The following is a 19,468-nucleotide window of genomic DNA, read 5'->3' on the forward strand; positions in this document are numbered from 1 at the left end:
GTATATATACTCCACTTGCTTTACTACCATCAAATCCTCTAAAGATGCCAGCCACAGATGCAGGCGAAATGTCAGGAGGAAATGCTACTAGACTACAGCCATACAGGCCATAAATCACACAACACCCCAGTGATTCTGGTCGTGAAAGCCTTCGACAATACATTTAACTCCAAACTTTGGCAATGCTTTTAATGATAAAAGATAAAAACTGATACGTATCCTGAAACAATGATCTGTGGTTCTGTAATTACAGGTTGGGGTTTGTATTTGTGACAGATACAAAACACATATTCAGAATATCAAAATTAGGGAACTTCCGGGTCAGCCCCCAAGGATACCAGCCGCAGGGCGTTTCGTGCGGCATCCCAACCCTCGCTTTGTTTATGCCCCCCAAGGTGAACCACCAACCTTGGACCCTTCGTCAAGAAAAAGGGTAAGGGGAAGCCTGGGGGGAAAAAAACCCTTTTCAACGTAGTGAAACCCCGCAGAGAGCGGAGGTTTCGAGCGGCGGCGGAGGTGAAGGCGGCGTCTTCGAGCGCTGCAGCAGAAAGCCTCAGCGCCAGTGAGTGAAGGCGGAGGAGCGGTTGCGGAGTCTGGAGCCAGAAGGTAGAGGGGGTTCTGACATTCTTGTGAAAGTGAACAAAAACGGAATAAACTTGGTGACAAAAAGAAAGTGTTTCTCTGTGGGCATAGTGAAAATACGAGGTGTGCCTCTCGCTTTAAGAATTCACCCAGTCTGAAGGTGAAGTACGTCACAACAGAGAGACGGGCGGAGATTGATGAGCTGGGACGGAGGGGAAGGAGACGGAGCGACGAGCCAAAGCCTAAGCGGCAATAGTAACGATAAGGAGAATTAGAAAGAAGATGACAGAGCTGCTAAGTATTAAAACTGGCATTTCCAAAGAATTTAAGGGAAGTGAGAATGAGTGCCTAATCCAACTGTAGTGGAGGTCGGAGGTTTGGGAAAACTTAAGGTGTACTATCACTATCATCAGTGCCCCCAAGTAGACAGTGATATATATGCAGGGGAGAGGAAAATAAATAACTAAAGATTCTGATTTAAAAACGGAGAGGAAAGTTTCCCCTGCACTTTAGAAATGATAACTACTAACAAAGCAAAGAGCAATGGTAAAATGACTATGGAGGTAATGACCCCAGAAAAAACAAATGGGGAATTACACCTTAAACTAGAAAAACTATTAGAAATGACTACATGTTTACAAAAAGCATCTACGTCTTTCCAGGAGGAGACTAAGCACTTCCAGGAAGAAACCAAAGATAGATTTAATAAACTGGACGATCACTATAACAAATTAGGAAGTGAAATACAAGATATTAAGCAAGACTTAACTCATCTAAAGCAGATGGAAACAACGATAAAAGAGGTTCAAGATGAAGTTAAAAGCACAAAAGACTCAGTAGCAGTTCTAGAAAGCCAAAATGATCTTATGAAACAAGAATTAGATCATATGCGGGTGCAAATGGCTTTAATAGAACTAAAATCAAAAGAGAACACCCTGCGACTGAGAGGAATACAGGAACAGGACAATGAAGATCTAAGAGGGATTGTTACCAATGCAATAGCCTCTTTCCTTAAAATTCGAGAATTAAAAGTAGAAGAAAACTTAGAAAAAGTCTTCAGAATTAATACCAGAACGGCTAGAATGAGGAGAACTCCAAGAGATGTCTTGGTCACCTTCTGGAGGAAAACAACTAGAGACGATATTCTTCAGAAACATTCAAAGGACAGATTTAGAGTGCAGGGTCAAGAAATAATAGTTTTGAAAGAGACTCCCCAATTTATTCTGGACAAAAGACAATTATATAAACCTCTGACTACATGGTTGAAAGACAACCGGATAACGTTCCGATGGAATACAATAGAAGGACTGTCATTTACACATAAATCCAAACGACGCAACATCAATAATGTGCAAGAAGCTAATGACTGTTTAGAAAAGCTACAGAAAAATAAGTTGATGTAATTGAAATGGAACAACAAAAGGTGGGAGGGAAAATACATAATATGTATGGATACTTTGGTTTTGCTTCTTTGCGACATGGTTTGAAATATAGGGGAGAAAAAATCCACCTATTTTCGTGATAGTTATTTTAGATTGTTTATTTATAGATTAAATGTGGATCCAAACTTAATTCTATTAAGAGTCAATTATAGTTATGTAAGAATAAGGTCAAATGAAGGTTTATAGGTTAATAATTAAAGACTTAAGAAACAGAGATTATTTTGTTAAAAATTTAAGTAAGAATAGTGAAAATAGTGAAAATGGAAAAGATGTTAATATGTGAGATAATAGTACACCAGATGGTAAGACGAATGGGATAGAAGAAACCCAACCTTCAACCTCTTCTACTTAACTTCGTAGAAGGTAAGATAATGCCTTTGACTATTTTTTCACTAAATGTGAATGGGCTTAATAGTCCCATGAAACGAAAGAAATTTTTTAACTATGTTAAGAAACTGAGTCCAGAAATTACGTGTTTTCAAGAAACACATGTTAAGAGACAGGAAGAAAAGCTGTTAAAATATAAAGGCCTGGGTAAACTTTTTCTTTCCTCATCTACGAAAAAGAAAAAAAGGAGTTGTTATTTATGTAAAGGAAGAATTAAATCCGGTACTAAGTTTCAGTGATAGTGCAGGAAGATATGTAGGAGTGAAGATTAATTGTGAAGGAAAAAAAATTTTGATAGTAGGATTATACGCTCCCAACCAAAAAAAAAGTGGTTTTTATGGTAAACTACAAGATGAATTGTTACAAAATACATGTGAAGAACAAATATTGATGGGTGACTTTAATGGGTTGGTAGACCCTAATGTAGATAGAAAAGGTAAACAATGTATCTTCACAAATAAACTCCCAAAGACATTTTTCAATTTGATGGATCAAACAAAAATGAAAGATGTGTGGAGAGAACGTAAAAATAAGCAAAGAGACTACACTTACTACTCGCATAGATATAAATGTTATACCAGAATTGATATGGTATGGGCAACGAAAGAACTTGTGACGCAGCTTTTACCTCGAAAATATTCGAGATTTTTTTAGAGTGTTCCATATCGGATCATAGTCCGATGGTATGGAAACTAAGTATTAAAAAGAAAATGATGAAATACAGAATAAACGACTTTATTTTAAATATAGATGATTATAAAAAAGAATTGATCCAAAAAACAAAGGAGTTTATGGAAATTAATGAGAAGTCTGTAGAGAATACAACGGTAATGTGGGACGCCCTGAGAGGCCCTCCATTAGAGGTGAATTAATAGCCATGAACTCTAGATATAACAAAAAGAAACGGTTAAAACAAAATACTTTGCAACAACAATTAATTAAAACAGAACAGGAATTTAAAAAAAGACCTGGCAATAAAAAAATAAAAAGAGAAATGGATAAGATCAAACATCAACTTGAGAGTGAATATACAAACGAAATAGCAAAAAATCTGAAATATTTGAAACAAAATTTTTTTGAATGGGCGAATAAACCTGGAAAATGGTTAACAAATAAGTTAAAAAAACAAACAAATGATAGATTAATATGGGAAACTAAAAGAGGATGGGAAGGAAGGAAAACTATAATAACAAGAGTGAGAAGGTAATGGATTGAGGAAACTTTGGTGAATTATTTCGCCAATTTATATAAAGAAATTTCTAACCCTAGTGAGCAAAAAATAGAAAGTTACTTAGAAGACATTGAAATCCCACAAATTAAACAAGAAACACAAGATACTTTAAACAATCCGATTACTAAAGAGGAAATTATAGAAACTATTAAAAACTTTAAAAAAGATAAATCCCCGGGACCAGATAGTATAACGGATAAGTTTTACAAAGCCACCGCAGAAATAATAGCCCCAATATTGGAGAGAATTTGCTTAGCAGAGGAAGGAAAAGGAAGGAATAATGGAAGGGGCTATCTAAGACCCCAAAAGATCGAGTGGTCCTCAACACACATATAGTACTTATAACCTAAAGAGAAAGAGCGAAGAAATAACTAAAACAGATTCAAGACCTACCTGTCTCATTTGCTTTGGAATCAAGATTACAAAATTTTTTCCAACTTTAATTTTTTGGCTAAAAGATTCTAAAAGGAAGTTTGAGAAATTATATAAATATATAAACCAATCAGGTTTTTTACCAAATCAGAGAAACTAAAAAAAAAGGATAACATTAGGAAGTTTTGGTAAAACCCTGATAGAATACATGGAAAAAAAAGATCGATCAAAAAGCGGCTTTAATATTTTCTTGATGCAGCTAAAGCATCTCGATAATGTAAACTGGAGCTTTTTTTGAAAAAAAAATAATTAGGAGAAATGGGAATAGAAGGAAAATTTTTTTTAACAGGAGATTGATAAAAATATATTTACCAGATCAAGAGGAGGCCAATTACAATAATAAACAAAAAAATATAACCAAAACTTTCCCAATCACTAAAAGGTACAAGACAGGGTTGTCCCCTGCTCTCCCCTATACTTTTTTATAATTTATATAGAAATCCTGTTCAAAAAAATGAACTTGGTTGAACAATGGAAAGGGATAAACTTAAAAGGACAGAGTTATAAATATAAAGCATATGCGGATGATGTTACCATGATTATAGAAAACCCTACGAAAGAGAAATTAAATAAAATTACCAAGGTAATTGAAGAATTTGGAGATATAGCAGGGCTAAAAATTAATAAAGAAAAAACAAAAGTCCTAACAGTAAACATACCGCAAAAGGAAAAAGAAGAAATTTTTCAAGTAATGGGATATGAACTAACAAATAAGGTTAGATATTTAGGAATCTGGCTAAGAGGAAAAAACAACTATCTATTTGAGGACAATTATGTTAGAATTTGGAAAGAAATTAAAACAATGTTAAACCAATGGAACAAGCACTAACAGTGTCTCTTTTAGGCCGAAGAATAAAGCACTTAATTCAAGACATATGTAATCCCCAGAAATGATGTTTCTATTTAGAAACTTAGCAATAATTTTATCAAAAAAACCAGTACAAGACTGGCAAAAAGAAATTATGAAATTCGTGTGGGGGAAAGGGAAAGCACGGATAAATTATACGAATATGATAGACTCAAAGTTAAGGGGAGGGCTGTCAGTACCAGATTTACAATTATACTTTGAAGCAAATGCTATTTTGTGGATAAAGGATTGGATCTCACTAGATAATGATCATCTACTGAATCTAGAGGGTTTTAACTTAATGAGAGGATGGCATGATTTTTTATGGCCAGTAGATCAAACTAAAAATTACCGCAACTTTAATGCGCATCTAATAAGGAAAGCACTAGGTAGGGTGTGGAATAAATATAAAGTTTTTTTTACCAAAAAACACCCACCTGGATTTCAAGATCTGAGACAATACAAAATAAGGAACATGCAGACTTAAAGAAATGGCCCACATATAAAGATACACTTAAACAAACAAACGCAAACAAAATATTAAAAGAAAGAGAAGAACTTAACCAGGAGGGAATTAAATGTGGATGGTTCACATATAGACAACTGAAAGAGATTTTTGAGAAAGATAAAATTAATTGGGACTTTGCAAAGGTTAATGAAGAATTAGATACAAACCTACTCAAAAATGATTGTAACATAGTTAAAAAAATGTATAATTTACTATTAAGGTTTAAAACTGAAAAAGAAACTGTTAAAATAAATATGATTTCATGGGCCAAAGACATAAAAAAAGAAATAAGTATGGAAGAGTGGGAGACACTGTGGAAAAACAACAATACATTTACCTGCTGTCAAAACTTAAAAGAAAATTTCTACAAAACATTTTACAGATGGCATTATACTCCCACCAAATTAGCAAGGATAAATAAAAATTCCAACTCAAGATGTTGGAATTGTAAAAAACACGAAGGAACACTACTCCACATGTGGTGGAAGTGTAAAAGAGTGGCCAAATTTTGGAATAAAGTGATTAACACAATAAATAAAATTTTCAAAATTAAACTAAAAAGGAAACCGGAGATATTCATTTTGGGAATCACAAACGACAAAATAATTAAAAAAAACATGTCGCTTTTTCTTTATTTAATTACAGCAGCAAGATTAGAAATAACTCAAAATTGGAAAAATGTTAAATCTATAAAATATGTGAAATGGGAAAAAAGGATTTATGAAATAATCAACTGTGATAAACTAACATGGATTTTGAGAGACAACCCGGAAAAATATAACGAAATCTGGCAACTGTATCTTTTGTATTTGGACGGAAAAAGTAAATAGAGCAGTAAAAATAAAGATATATAATATATTGTATTAAGAGATATATACGTAAAAACTATACGTTACTAAATATATGTAGGATAAGGGAAAATATTATCCTAATTCTGTATAGATAAAAACCGTAAGTATATGATTTTTTTTTTCCTTTCAACATTTAGAAGGACAGATAACAACAGCAATATATCGGACGAAGATAACAGCAACAGAGACCACTTGCGAAGTCACTTGATATATAACGAGATAAGGACTATTTTGTGTAAACTTTGATAGGAATTGTGTTGGATTAGAGGACAAATGTAACAATAAGACTTTTATTTGTTTTCTTGTTTTTTATTGTCTTCACTGTAACATGTTTATACATAATGTAACTATTTTAATTCTAATAAAATAAAAAAATATATATATATATATATAAAAGAATATCAAAATTAGCTACGGTTGTTTTAAATGATAAGACAAGACAGAAAGCTCTTATCCCTCTGTTGCATGCATTTGTAAACAATTTTACAGCCAGGTTAATGTGCTAATGATTTCTCTGGAAAGAAGATGGGAGTAGGAGTACATTTTTCTATCACGAAGTGACTGATATATCACCAAGAGGTTTTACTCTGATCCCCAATACACAAAAGCTGTAAGTACAGAGAGATTCATAGAGCAATGCACCTTCCAACTTTTTTACTTTTTTGAGGTCAAGTGCCTCAAATTGCTGAGTTTAATTTGAGTTTAAGATATACATACCCTGTTGTATTAACTTCTCCATGAAGAAGCAAACAAGCTCTGTTAGGTCTGAACAGACAATTTTGATATAGACGGCAGATAAGCAATTGCTTTTTTCCTCATGTCTAGGTGCTTTCCATAAATCAGTTTCCAGAAAACAAAAAAAAGCATCTGTAAGGAGATAATCAAAATTGAGACATTTCAAAGGATTCCAGGCAATTACCTCCCAAAAAATTCTCTTGACTTGTTAGCCAAGCTGTTTATCACCACTGATTGCCATCTGAAACCTACTGTAAGAATACAGGATCACAGATCACAAAAATACTAAAAATCTGGGAATAAGTGGCTATCGATCCAACCAATTGATGATTCTTAGAATGAATGGATTGGATGTCACGGCCTTGTCCTTTAGCTGCACTGTAAATCTTGCAGTGTTTTGTAATGGTAGAACATGCATATGGTTTGGTTCAGACATTTTGAGAGTACAGATATTTATATAATGGTTCACATGTGCTCAAAGCCATAGGCTATGCATATGATAGGGTGTAGAAGCCAACCCTAGACATGCAACCTTTCAAAAATATGAAAAGTAGGATTTCATATGTAATTATCTATGCAGGTTGCCATCACTTACATTGCCAAGTTTAAAAAAGGAATTGTTGCAAAAGTATACAGGCACTTTGTACAGCCATCTTTTTTCAATTAAAATCATTTTCACAGTGGAGGATGGTTCTTGTTCTGATTCCTTATTGCATAGGTAATCATACTCACCAAGACCATATGGGAGCTACCATTCAGTAAAAATATAATCCAGTGTGGTACAGTGGTTGGGAGCAATGGACTCTGATCTGATGAGCTGGGTTTGTTTCCCCACTCCTACACATGAAGCCTGCTGGGTGACCTTGGGCTAGTCATAGTTATCTCCAAACTCTCTCAGCCCCCCCCATCTCACATGGTGTTGGTTGTGTGGGGAGGAAGGGAAGGTGTTTGTCAGCCAGTTTGAAACTCCTTATGGCTGAGAAAAGTGGGGTATAAATCTTCCTCTTCTTCAGCCATGAATGAATCATTCAAGCGAACTATAGGATAACAAGCTAGGAAAATGTTAGGTAATTTATGTAATCTTGTATCTCTCAATGGACTTGTGTCCATTTGGACTTTGCATTTTGGCTCTTGACAGCTTGTTTAGAATTTTCCAGAACAGAAAGACTGGTGTTTGTTACTATGGCTTGGTCCACAGGTTTATCACAAAGTAAGGTTTATCACTAAGGAAAAAAACCTTGCTGACCCTTGGGGTTCATGAATTCTCTTCACTCACAGCTCTGGAATGAATTCTGCTGTCAAAGCAACTCATAACATGTTGTTATGCCTGTTCTCTTGCCTCTAGACTGGAACTCCAACCTGCAATTTAATCCTGAGTTTGGGGGATCAGGAGTAACCATCACTTTTAATTCACATGTTTCAACTAATTGTGGTTTGCTGTGAAAGTGGAAATGGTTGATTTCTGAGTAACACAGAGGGAGATAAAAGGAGGAGGAGTAACAAGGCCCAGGCTTCTTCATGTGCATGTGAACCTTTCTCATGTGACTGAAGAGGAGTGACCATCTTTCACAATGTGGGAAATTTTAAAATTATATAAGAAACATGAATTCTACTGTACTGTGAGATGCTGTTATCTAGACAGCAAGAAGGTGTGTTGTTCCATGCAAAGTATGATAGATTATTATGGTATCCGTGCCATGTGGGTCAGAGAAGTATGAGAACTTTACATAGTTCCGAGGGTAGCATATTTGATCTCATGGTACGGTATTCTTATTCTGGTTTCTGAATATAAAAAACTCTGTCCTTCTTTCCCTTTCCTCACCCCATTTGCAGCTGGTATCCAACATCCTCATCTTTATCTGCACAAACATTGTAGGAGTATGTACACACTATCCAGCCGAAGTGTCCCAAAGACAGGCATTTCAGGAGACCAGGGAGTGCATCCAAGCTCGGCTACATTCTCAGAGAGAAAACCAGCAGCAGGTAAAATAACAGAAACAACTACTACATAGTAATGCATGCAAGAATATGATTGTAATTTGTTTTTGCTTGAAAATTGCAGATGGAGTATTCTTTGCTTTCATTATGGCAAGATTAAGCTTTTATATCAACAGGCACTAGATTATCCATATTGTAATTTGATGCCAACATATGGGAGCCATTAGAGCAGGGGTCCCTAACTTTTTGGAGTCTGGTGGGCACATTTGGAATTCTGACCCAGCAGGTGGGTTGCAGCAACAAAATGGCTGCCACAGAATGGCTGCCACAAGAGGTGGAGTCAGCCAGAAAATGCCACAGCTTAATTAACACAGTGTAGATCTTTGTGCTGTGGTGGCAGCTTCTGTAGAGCTAATCAAACCTCCAATATTCAATACGATAGGGACTCCTGCACTAGATTGTCTGAGACATGCACTGCCTTCCACTGAACCAGTCTATAGTTCAAAGGGCTATGATAGTTCTCTGTGTCCAGGGCTGATTATTACCCTGGCAAAGCCCAAGTCTGACATGAAAACTGTGATATCTCTACTAAGTCAGGGGAAAACAGCAGGTGGCCTGGATAGGTGGAGTCATTCTGAAACGGACAACATACCAAGGTAAGAACAGTACGCAACAAGAAGTAGCAAACATCTATAGGGTCCTGAGTTTGGCACAGTCAACTTGCAAAACACTTTGAAAAAGCTCCTCCAGTTGTGAGTAGCAGATGCTGGCTATTTTCATGTTACCCAGGTCATGTTTCAGCCTTCCTGTATCCGTAACCTGTCTTCGATACATCAAATTCTCAATGAGGCCCTATCTGTGGATATTTAAATCTGGGGACTGCTAGACAGATCTTTCTAAAAGCCTGAGGAAAACCCCAAGTTTGCAGAAAAAAACTGATTTTTTAAAAAATGTGTGTGAGGTGGGCTGGGGGAGGTTAAAGCAGCACCTGTAGCTTTAAGAAACAAATGTCCTATGACCTCGATGGCTGTTGTTAGGCAGCTATAACAGTATTGGGAGCGCTCAGGCCTTTGTTTCTGTCAGTAAATGGCTGGGGAAGCAGGCAGGGCTCTTTACAGAACTTTTTTGACCTTTGAGGTGGGACTGGTTGAGGCCAGTCCAGTGGCAGCCACTAGGCAACTTGCTACCACCTGACTTGCATGATTCACCCAGGCCTAACTACAGACCATATTCAACACGGACTTGTTTCCCCATCTGCAGTGTTCCCCCTGGCTTCACAGACTCCACTAATGGTACAGCACCTCATCAAAAGTTGGTAACAAATTCCTTCACTGATAACTAGCCTTTCCAACCATTATTACTTCCATTTTGTTAATTTGCGACATGTTATTATGTTTGGTTCCACACTGATGAAGGGATAATATGGGATGTTCCAAAGACTCTATCAAAGATGTATTTTTAAACAAAGTGGGAAAATGTGAAAAGTCACACATGTATTTTAAACTTTAGTCCTAGAAACATACATGTGAGCTTTAAAAGTTAATCATTAAATATAGTATTCTCCTAATACTAGCTGAATGAGAGCTGTCATTGTTCTCATATTAGAGACTACTGGTAATGAGTGACATTGAAAGATAATTGGGGGGTGCATGTAGATGCAGTTTAAAGTAGTTGGCGGGTACCCCTTACCCCTTAACGTATCCTGAAAACAAGCAAATTCCGAAAGTGAAATATACTCTGAGATAAACATGGAGAGACTATTTAAAGAAATTATTCTCAGTTTTCTTCCTATCTTTTGTTTCCTGAAAAGATCATTATCATCCATGTTGCAAAACTGTGATTTAAAATGCTGGAAGGATTTTAATAGCCAGAATACTGCTCAAGAATTTATTTCACGGTGCTGTGTGCAGCTATCACCAGATCCTGCCCTTTCTTAGTCACAATTTACTCTATAGTACTCTATATATAAATTAATGAGCTGTAGGAAAAGGTTATAGGGCACCAATAAACTGGACTGTGACAGTGTCTTGGGGGAATTAGTCCAAGGTAAATATTCCAGCTTTGTTGCACATGAAGGGAATGCTGAATTTTTGAGGATATGCATTTTTACATATTGCCCTGTTCATGTAAAATGGAAACATTATGTACTGGAACGATCATAGGTGCCACTTATTCCCATAGGAAACACCAAAACTGAATGGTTGAAAGGGCTTAGATCCTGAGCAGCACTCAGAATTACATCCACGGCCCCTCTAATTTGCTGTTTGACTACCAGTTTAATTCTATATAGACTGTAGCATAAGAGCAAGACTAGATGTTATGGCAGCCATGGGTCCAACCAACTGTGGCATAGCAGTAGCTTGCAATCTTGTTTCCTCATTTGGCATCACGTGGCTAAACAGCAGTGGGGAGGGCTGTTTTGGTCCTAGAAAAGATACCAAGGGAAACAAAATTGCATGGTGCCACCACACCACAGCAACTTTAAAATGGCTAAATTCTTCTATAAAATGGTGTTGGCAGCCATTTTGACATCTCGTTTGGCAGCCATTGTGACATCTAGTTGTGACATCTAGTTTGACTCTTTTGCAACTTATTTTTCAAACTGGATCGGGCCTGATTGCATTCTAGTGTGAGTCTTAGTGATGCATGTAGCATCGTGAAATTGCAATATGCCTCCATTCTGTGTTCCCGACCTCTGTCACAACAGCTGCACTTGGGATGTTAGCTGTTACGAATTGCAGTTAAGGCATCTGACTCATTGTGACATCATCTGATGCTTAATTATGGAGAGGAATAAGATCCTGGGAAATATCTTTGGTTTGGCCAGTGTTCTTCAGAATTAGCAGCTTCTTTTTCCTTACATGAGATGCAAAGAGATGTGCATTTATGTTATTAAATAGGTAGCAGGTATTTTAATTAATGTGTCTGTCTCACACACAGGAGCGCCTCCTGCTCTCTGTACTTCCTCGTCATGTTGCCATGGAGATGAAAGCCGACATTAATGCCAAAAAAGAAGATATGATGTTTCATAAAATTTACATCCAAAAGCATGACAATGTCAGGTAAATGCTGAGTGAAAGGAGTGGAATGTACCCATAACCCAATACATTGTCTTTTAATAAGAGAGAGAGAGAGAGAGAGAGAGAGAGAGAGAGAGAGAGAGAGAGAGAGAAGTGCATAACCAGAATATTATGACCCAATTTTTCCCTTTTACCCTGCGCTATTTATGCCTTTAAATGGGCTACTATGGGCAGAGAACTATGTTTTTAGAATAGGACAGGTTTGTCTCCTTGAAGTGGCAAATAAAATCCCAAATTATATTCCAAAAAAGGGTGTTCAAGGTAAGAGATGTTCAGAGGTAGTTTGCCATTTCCTGTCTCTGCGTAGTGATCCCGGACTTCCTTGGTGGTCTCCCATCCAAGTACTAACCAGGACCAACTTTGCCTGGCTTCTGAGATCTAACTAGAGTGGCCTAGCCTATGCCATTCATGTCAGGAAATCACAGACGAGTGAATGGTGCTATGTCATGGTATCTAGAAGTACTTATGTTATAGAAATTGGGCATCATACTGTAAGTTTCTGCACTCCTGCTCCACATTCTTGTAGACGGGTGCACCATGATGACCAGTCGCCATTAAGTATTTTAAAAGTCAAATAAACAAACTGGAATATCCACTGAACTGAAAACAACACTTCTCACCCCTGTAGCCTTCCAAAGGTTTCACTTGTTGCGGCCTGCCTAGATTGCAAGAGGAGAAGGGGTTGTTAACTCCTGAGCAGGTGTGCTACTGGAAACTGCCTTTAATTGAGCTTTGTAATTATATACTTTGATTTACAATTTGTTGCAGGCATGGGGACTCTAACTTGCATATGTTTATAAAATATAGCTTCCCTATCATCAGTTTCTGTTAATTACTTCCCATATTCGGAGACATAACTATCAAGTGAAGAGGGAAGCTCTCAAGAGCATCAACTGGATGCAAAAATCAGAGTTCACAAAGACCTATGAATTAAAGCAATGGGAATATAGTTCTGGGGCTAATTTACCTATGACTAACATTTTCTTATCATCTTTGGCACAGAATATTTCCTGTCCAGTCTCATACTGTCTGTGTGAGGAGAAGTGACAGTCAATTTATATACACTCTTGTGACATGAGTTATCATCATTTATTGAAGGTTCCCACTCACAATAAGCTGCTCTGGGAGAGAAAGTACAATAGGAACAAAAATAACCTTGCAGCATGAATTTATCTTTCCCACGTCTTTGTGTGAAACATAAAGGTCATTGTCAAAAAACTCAAGTGGGAACAAAATTTTCAGGATCCAACAACCTATTTTTCTAGGTAAACTACATGAATTATGCAGTTGAAGGAGTCAGTTTTTCATCCTGTAAAAGTTTACAATAGACATGAAGACCCAAATATATGAATAGGTTGTAAGGTTTACCTAATCCTTTCCAAGTTGAAATTTAAAATGTTCAGCGTTTCTATTTATGGCAGCCCCTTGCCACAGTACTCCCTGAATGGTATCTGGAATTGGTCAAATATAGTCATTGAAAAGAGAAGCAGTTGTGATGAAAAGCAAAGGTTGGTTGCCATTTACATTCCTCTAAACTATCTCACTGTGGTGTTGCTTTTGAAGATAGTATCCAGGTGTAGTAAGAATGGCACTTCAGCCTTTAAAGGTTTATTGCAAAATAAACCTCATCAAGATAAACCTGTTGTCAGTTGTCAAGGGGACCAACATAACAGTTGAAGTTTACTATCATTTGCAGAAGTACAACACTAAGCCTGTCAGCTCTGCAAACAAAATACATTCTTAGCTTTCCATTCCTGTTTGGTTAATGTACCAAAACATACCAATTTGTAGTCTCACTTTCTGCTGTTTAAATGGTTTTCAGCACAGCAGTGCAGTCTGTCTGAGAATTAGTATTTCTGTTTTTTCACCATAGTATCAGCCTTGATTTCTTTTCACTGATAACCTCCCCCGCAACCTAAGCTGGGAATAAGTGTGAGAAAGGGGAACTCCCCCCTCCACCATTCAATCATGTATGTGTTAAGTACATTCCTATCAGTGAGATGGAGGGGGGGCAGGGGCTTCTGTGAGGGATTTGCAGCACCCCACATTTCTTTCCTCTGATGATTTTGCTGAGCTGGCTGCTGATATGGACAGCAGTACCTCTGGTGATGGAGACCAGGGACACTTGGAATCCTCTCACTGCCACGTCTCCACCAATCAGGGAAGACTGGCGTTAGTTAAGACCAGAGGTCTGCAACCTGTGGCTCTCCAGATGTGCATGGACTACAATTCCCATCAGCCCCTGCCAGCATGGCCAATTGACAGGGGCTGATGGGAATTGTAGTTCATGAACATCTGGAGAGCCGCAGGTTGCAGACCCCTGGTTAAGACCATTGTCAGTTGCTCTGGTTGAGAGGAGTCTCTGGCAGATTGGGAAAAGATCAGGGGTTTTAGGATAGCAGGGTTAGTGAAGACTGTATTGGTTGTTTTTGTTGTGTTTTGGTTACATTTATATGGGTTCTACATGAGGGATAAATAAGATACAGTTTCCAAATTGAAAGCCTGTCTGAATAAAACCTGTCTACTTTGGTAATCCTTTTTAAAAACATTCATATTGGTGTAGAGTAGTCCTTTAAGTTTCTCAAGCCATCCACAATTTTGGCCATGCAAAGGTAAAAAGAAGAGTAGAGTTTTTCATACTTGTGGGGAGGGGTGTTCTCAGTCCTAGGGCAGCTACTCACTCTTGTTTATCCTGAAGCATGCCGGTCCCCTTCTGAGAGAAAAAAATTAGGGCCTGCTAGTGGCAGCTGTCGGTATAAAAGGCATCAAAGGTGGACTAGGGAAGTTTAGCCATCCTTTAGGGAAAACAGGTCTATTGCAAAGGGAGGTCACCTTCTTCTGCCAATCCAGAGCAAACAACCCTAAACCTATGTGCAAACATGTACACTTATGAATTTTTGGAGAGGTGAATTTGCCTATTCCCCTCCTCCTTTAGCAGCCTTCCAGCAACCCTTATTCTTTTCTGGGGTCTTCCCATCTCCCTCAAGATGGATTTCCAGGTGCATTTTGGGCTATCAGGAAGGGTGTGGTGAGAAAACCCAGCTCCACAGATTGAAATCCCACCACTGTAAATTTCAGCAAGGTCCAATCTTTTTTTAAAAACTTTCTTAAATACAAGCCCACATCACAATGGTTAGCTTCATCAAGGCATGGTGAGGCAACAAGTTGTTGTCGCTTCATAATTCATCTGGGCTTTTTCATATTCATTTTTAATGTAAATTGCTTGAAGCTAAGCATAAGTTAATTTAGTGTTCTTGTCCTTTAAAATTAAACAGATCTGTGTGAAGTATGAAATGTGTGTGAAAGGACTCTCCCTGGAGATCTTCAAACATTCCAAACATAACCTCTTGCAGCTACTCTTCATAATTTAGCCAGAAATTCCATGCAAAGAATCAACATTAGCATGAAGTTCTTCCAATATTTAAAAATATTTATTTGAAATAGTTAACAGATGCACCTTTTCCCCTAGATACCTGGGACTGATCATGCATTATAAATTAAAACATTTTAAAAAGAACTGTCCTATTCGGTTGCTTTATAAAAAAGATAGAAGGTTTCATGTCAGTTATGGAACAAATTATGTAAACGTCTATAAAATAGTGCTGTTCTAGCAACCTTTCCCCTTCTGGAAGACAATGATAATTCCAGATAGCAGTGTTCCATATTCTTTTCAGAACTGACCCTTGCATATGAATGTGTCCCCCCAATATCTCCTGAGTGGGTAAGAGGTTGCTTTCTGGCAGCAAACATTAATCAGCAAACCCTTGGACTGTAGGCTGCTGAAATAAAATTGAGTTCAAAGCTCCCTTTAGAACGCTGTGTATATTATCTATAAATTGATTCTCAGAGCAACTCACAGGAATAAACATGTTATACAAATGACAGAGTTCAATATAAAATGTGCCTTGGGGAAGGGAAACACAGCTGAGCTGGAGCCAGGCACAATGTGTGTGATAAGAGACATGCCTGGCTGATTCCTGCATTCCTTCCAATAGCCCCATCAATAGCTGTTGGAAGTCAGGATACCTATAGGTTACTTAAACCATGACAGCAGGACATTCTTAAGACTGAAAACAGAAATAACTCCACTTAACATTTTTCAGTTTTCTAGGAATGTATTCCTGGAAATGTAGGAAGGTACAGAGCTCCGTTATTGTCTGCAGCATTAGCAGACAATGTTCCAAATATTATATTTCATCACTTTGATAGATAGAAATGTGGCTTTAAAAGTTAGATTTTGACAGCTCCTAATCTTGTTTCAGATTCCAAGTTTTGCATAGTGTTTAGTACCATGGGATGCACACAGTGAAACTGCTCTTTTGTGAAAAAAATCTGAGATTCCTCCCTAATGGCTAAACAAAGGCTGTTTGAGGCAGAGCCTGGACCAGCTGTCTGCAAATACTGGCAAAAAGACTACATAAAGTTAAAGTGGAAGATGAAGGGAACAGTGAAGTCACATATCTGAGTGAGGAACTACATGCTATGGTTTGGATCACATGGAGAATTTCCACAAATGAAAAGGACTTCTGGTTCTGGTGGGTTTTCCGGGCAGTGTGGCAGTGGTCTGGTGACCCGGAAAACCCAGCCATGAAAGCCTTTGAAAAGGACTTCTGATCTCAAAGTACAAATTACCTCCCTGCTATTGCTGCAGCCCAACATTTATTTATTTGTTTGTTTATAATTTAATTTATATCCCGCCCTCCCCCACAGGGCTCAGGCTGGCGAACAACATGCAATAAAACAACTATAACAATAATACAAAAATGGAATGGTAATAGAGAGAAGTAGTACATTAATGGAAAGGAGTTGGGGGGTGGGGAGTCTGTAGCAGGAGCGGGGGAATCAGTGGAAATTCCACCCTTTCCTCCTGCAGAAATGCTCTGCAATACCCAAGCCATTGTCTGCAGATATATATTCCTGAATACCTGTGAGGTCGCCAGAAAGGCCCTGCAGTGCCTAGGCAGCCTTAGGACCCTCCTGATGACCTGACCAGAAGAAAATACAGCTGAGCCAGAGGAGCACCATTGAGAAGGCAGGGCTTCCACCAGCTACCAGACAGGTAAAGGAGGCCAGGAGCCAGTGAGAGAAGAGGAAGAGAGAGGTGGAAGCAGTGTCAGGTCTGCTGACAGATTGCAGCACCCACATGGGACGCAGGCAGGCTGGGCTGAAGAAGAGAGGCAGCTAGGGAACTCTGGCCGGGTAGGAGTGGGCTGCTGGAGTAAAAAAAAAAAAACAGCCTAAGAAGGTAGATAAGCCCTCAAACCCTGAGACAAGGATAGAGAACAGCTTGAAGACAAGATGAGTCAATAAGGGGCTAGAGGCCCTAAAAGGAAATCCAAGCCCCAGAACCCCAGAAGATGTATTACTGCAAGGGAACTGTGGGTCAGGAATAGCCATCCCCCAGGAATAGCCATCCCCCAAGAGGGCATAGTTACAGCCTCTGGAAGAAACACTGGTGTAAGGAAGTTGGAACAGGAAGGGATCCCTGACTTTGACAGTCTATACAAGCTGAATGTTGAGGCCAAGAAGAATGCCCCAGGGGACCTTACCACCAATCAGAGATCAGATACGGTTACAATTTGTTTAAGATGCTGTGATTGCTGGGAGACTGGACCGAAGGACACATTTCCTGCAAATCATTTTTTTCTCCTGAAGTTGTCCTCTCCTGTCTGGGCATATTTACCATTTTAGAGGTTAATTGCGATAATGTTGATTTTATAATGACATGGGAGCCTTTACAAGGAAAATTTAGCTGCTCGACAAAGAGCTAAACCTCTTTCCCTGTTTGGTGATTCACCCCGGCAAATTCCACCCACCCTTGACTGGCAAGTTTGGCAGTGCCACACACAATTGATTAAGAGTTTGGTCACTTGTTATACCTGCAGTTGGGTTGATGGTAGAATTTTTGATCTTGTCAGATCCTCTGTATTGTGTCCTTTTAAATATACTGACCTTAATTAAAGACAGAGAGAATCTCTCTTTAGGGCATAAAGAAGTCTTTAGGATTCCAGAGTTTGATCGTACCAATTGATGTATGATTCATCTTTTTCAATTTATATTATATTTAGAGTGAACATTTGTAAAATCCTGCTTCAGTGGCACCTCTCACTTGTTAGATATTGAAAATCTTTTAGGTGCTAATCGTGGTTGATTTTGTAAATAGTCAATTGATTGTTTTTTGGTTGTTTGCACATGTGGTTGGTTTATAACAGAGCAAAATCCTTTGGGGGTGTGGTAATTAGGTCAATGTCAATTGCTTTTCAAATGAGTGTGATGATAATGATTGAACAGCCGTATCAACGGGGAGATTCACTAAAACCCCTTACCACCAAAGGCTATGCATATGCAACGGGAACTGTGTAGACTCTATAGATCATATCTTACTTTATTGTCCACTTTACACAGGACCCAGAGTCAAATACCTGTCACCTCTGCTATTCAAAAAAGAGTATGCATCTGACTTGCAAAAGATTACTTTTCTGTTGGACAGCTCCAGTAGTGATGCAAACGATGCAGTCACCAGGTTTTTGGATTTGTACATAGAACAGCGCTTTAGGAGCAAATCCTGAACATTGGCCTTCCTTACCTGTACATTTATTTCAGCTTCCCTCTACTTGGTTGAGTGGATCTGTGTATGAACTGTGAATTGGGGCCAAAGCTACATAAATAATTAGGACTACTATATGTCATACAACTGATAAATGGAAGGTTATATTTCTTTTAAACAGTCATTGCTGTAAGGTGCTGGAAGCTGTGGCCAAATTTTTAAACGGTGTAATCTTAAATTGTTCTAAACTGTGTTAACAGGAAGGTTGTGATATTATATTTTTGTTCTATTTATATGCCATTAAAGGTATTTGATTTGATGTTTGATGAACTCACTACAGCATCTATTCCAAAATGATATCAAACTGTTGCTTTGTATTTATTGAAAGCAGCAAGTCTGGTTTTTGTCAGAGTCTGGAAATCAAAGTTTAGACCACTGAAGAAAGGCTGGCTAAAAAAAGTTAAAGAAATGTGTAATTTATTAAAATTAACCTTACTACAAAAATCACAAGATACAGAGAGGGCTATGATAATTTGGAATTCTGTGATATTGAGAATTGGAAAGGATGGCTAAAATGGTAAGGTAAATATTTTCATTCGTTAATATTGAAGTTTAGTCAAACTTTGATCTCCTGCTTTAGACAATATTGGAAAAACATTTATCTGTTATTATATAACTTATATTCATTATTTAATTATGTAAGTATACTTGAATTTTTTTTCTTTGTGTGCTTTTCATAACAAACTGTTTAAAATAACAGAAAAAATAATTAGATGCATAGAAATGTCATGCGCAGAAGTGGTCTTTGTTTTATCCTCAAACTATGGCCAGATAGTTGGAGCATGCGTCTCCAGCTCTCTTTTCCTTCCCCTCCCCTTTCCCCACCCT

The 19,468-nt window shown here is 37.9% G+C and overlaps 1 protein-coding gene across 4 annotated transcripts in view; it reads left to right on the top strand.

Annotated features, from left to right (window-relative positions):
* Window positions 1-19,468, top strand: part of ADCY5 (adenylate cyclase 5) — a 263,000-nt gene that overhangs the window by 145,423 nt on the left and 98,109 nt on the right. For all 4 annotated transcript variants that reach the window (XR_007243478.1, XM_048483745.1, XM_048483743.1 and 1 more), the window contains 2 exons: window positions 8,849-8,998; window positions 11,894-12,015. Coding sequence is in view for 3 of the 4 variants with exons in the window: in XM_048483745.1 (XP_048339702.1) it covers window positions 8,849-8,998; window positions 11,894-12,015 (272 nt within the window). In the remaining variant the exon portion in view is untranslated. The remainder of the gene's footprint in view (window positions 1-8,848; window positions 8,999-11,893; window positions 12,016-19,468) is intronic.

This window comes from Sphaerodactylus townsendi, linkage group LG02 (genome assembly GCF_021028975.2).
Source record: "Sphaerodactylus townsendi isolate TG3544 linkage group LG02, MPM_Stown_v2.3, whole genome shotgun sequence".
NCBI lineage: Eukaryota > Metazoa > Chordata > Lepidosauria > Squamata > Sphaerodactylidae > Sphaerodactylus > Sphaerodactylus townsendi.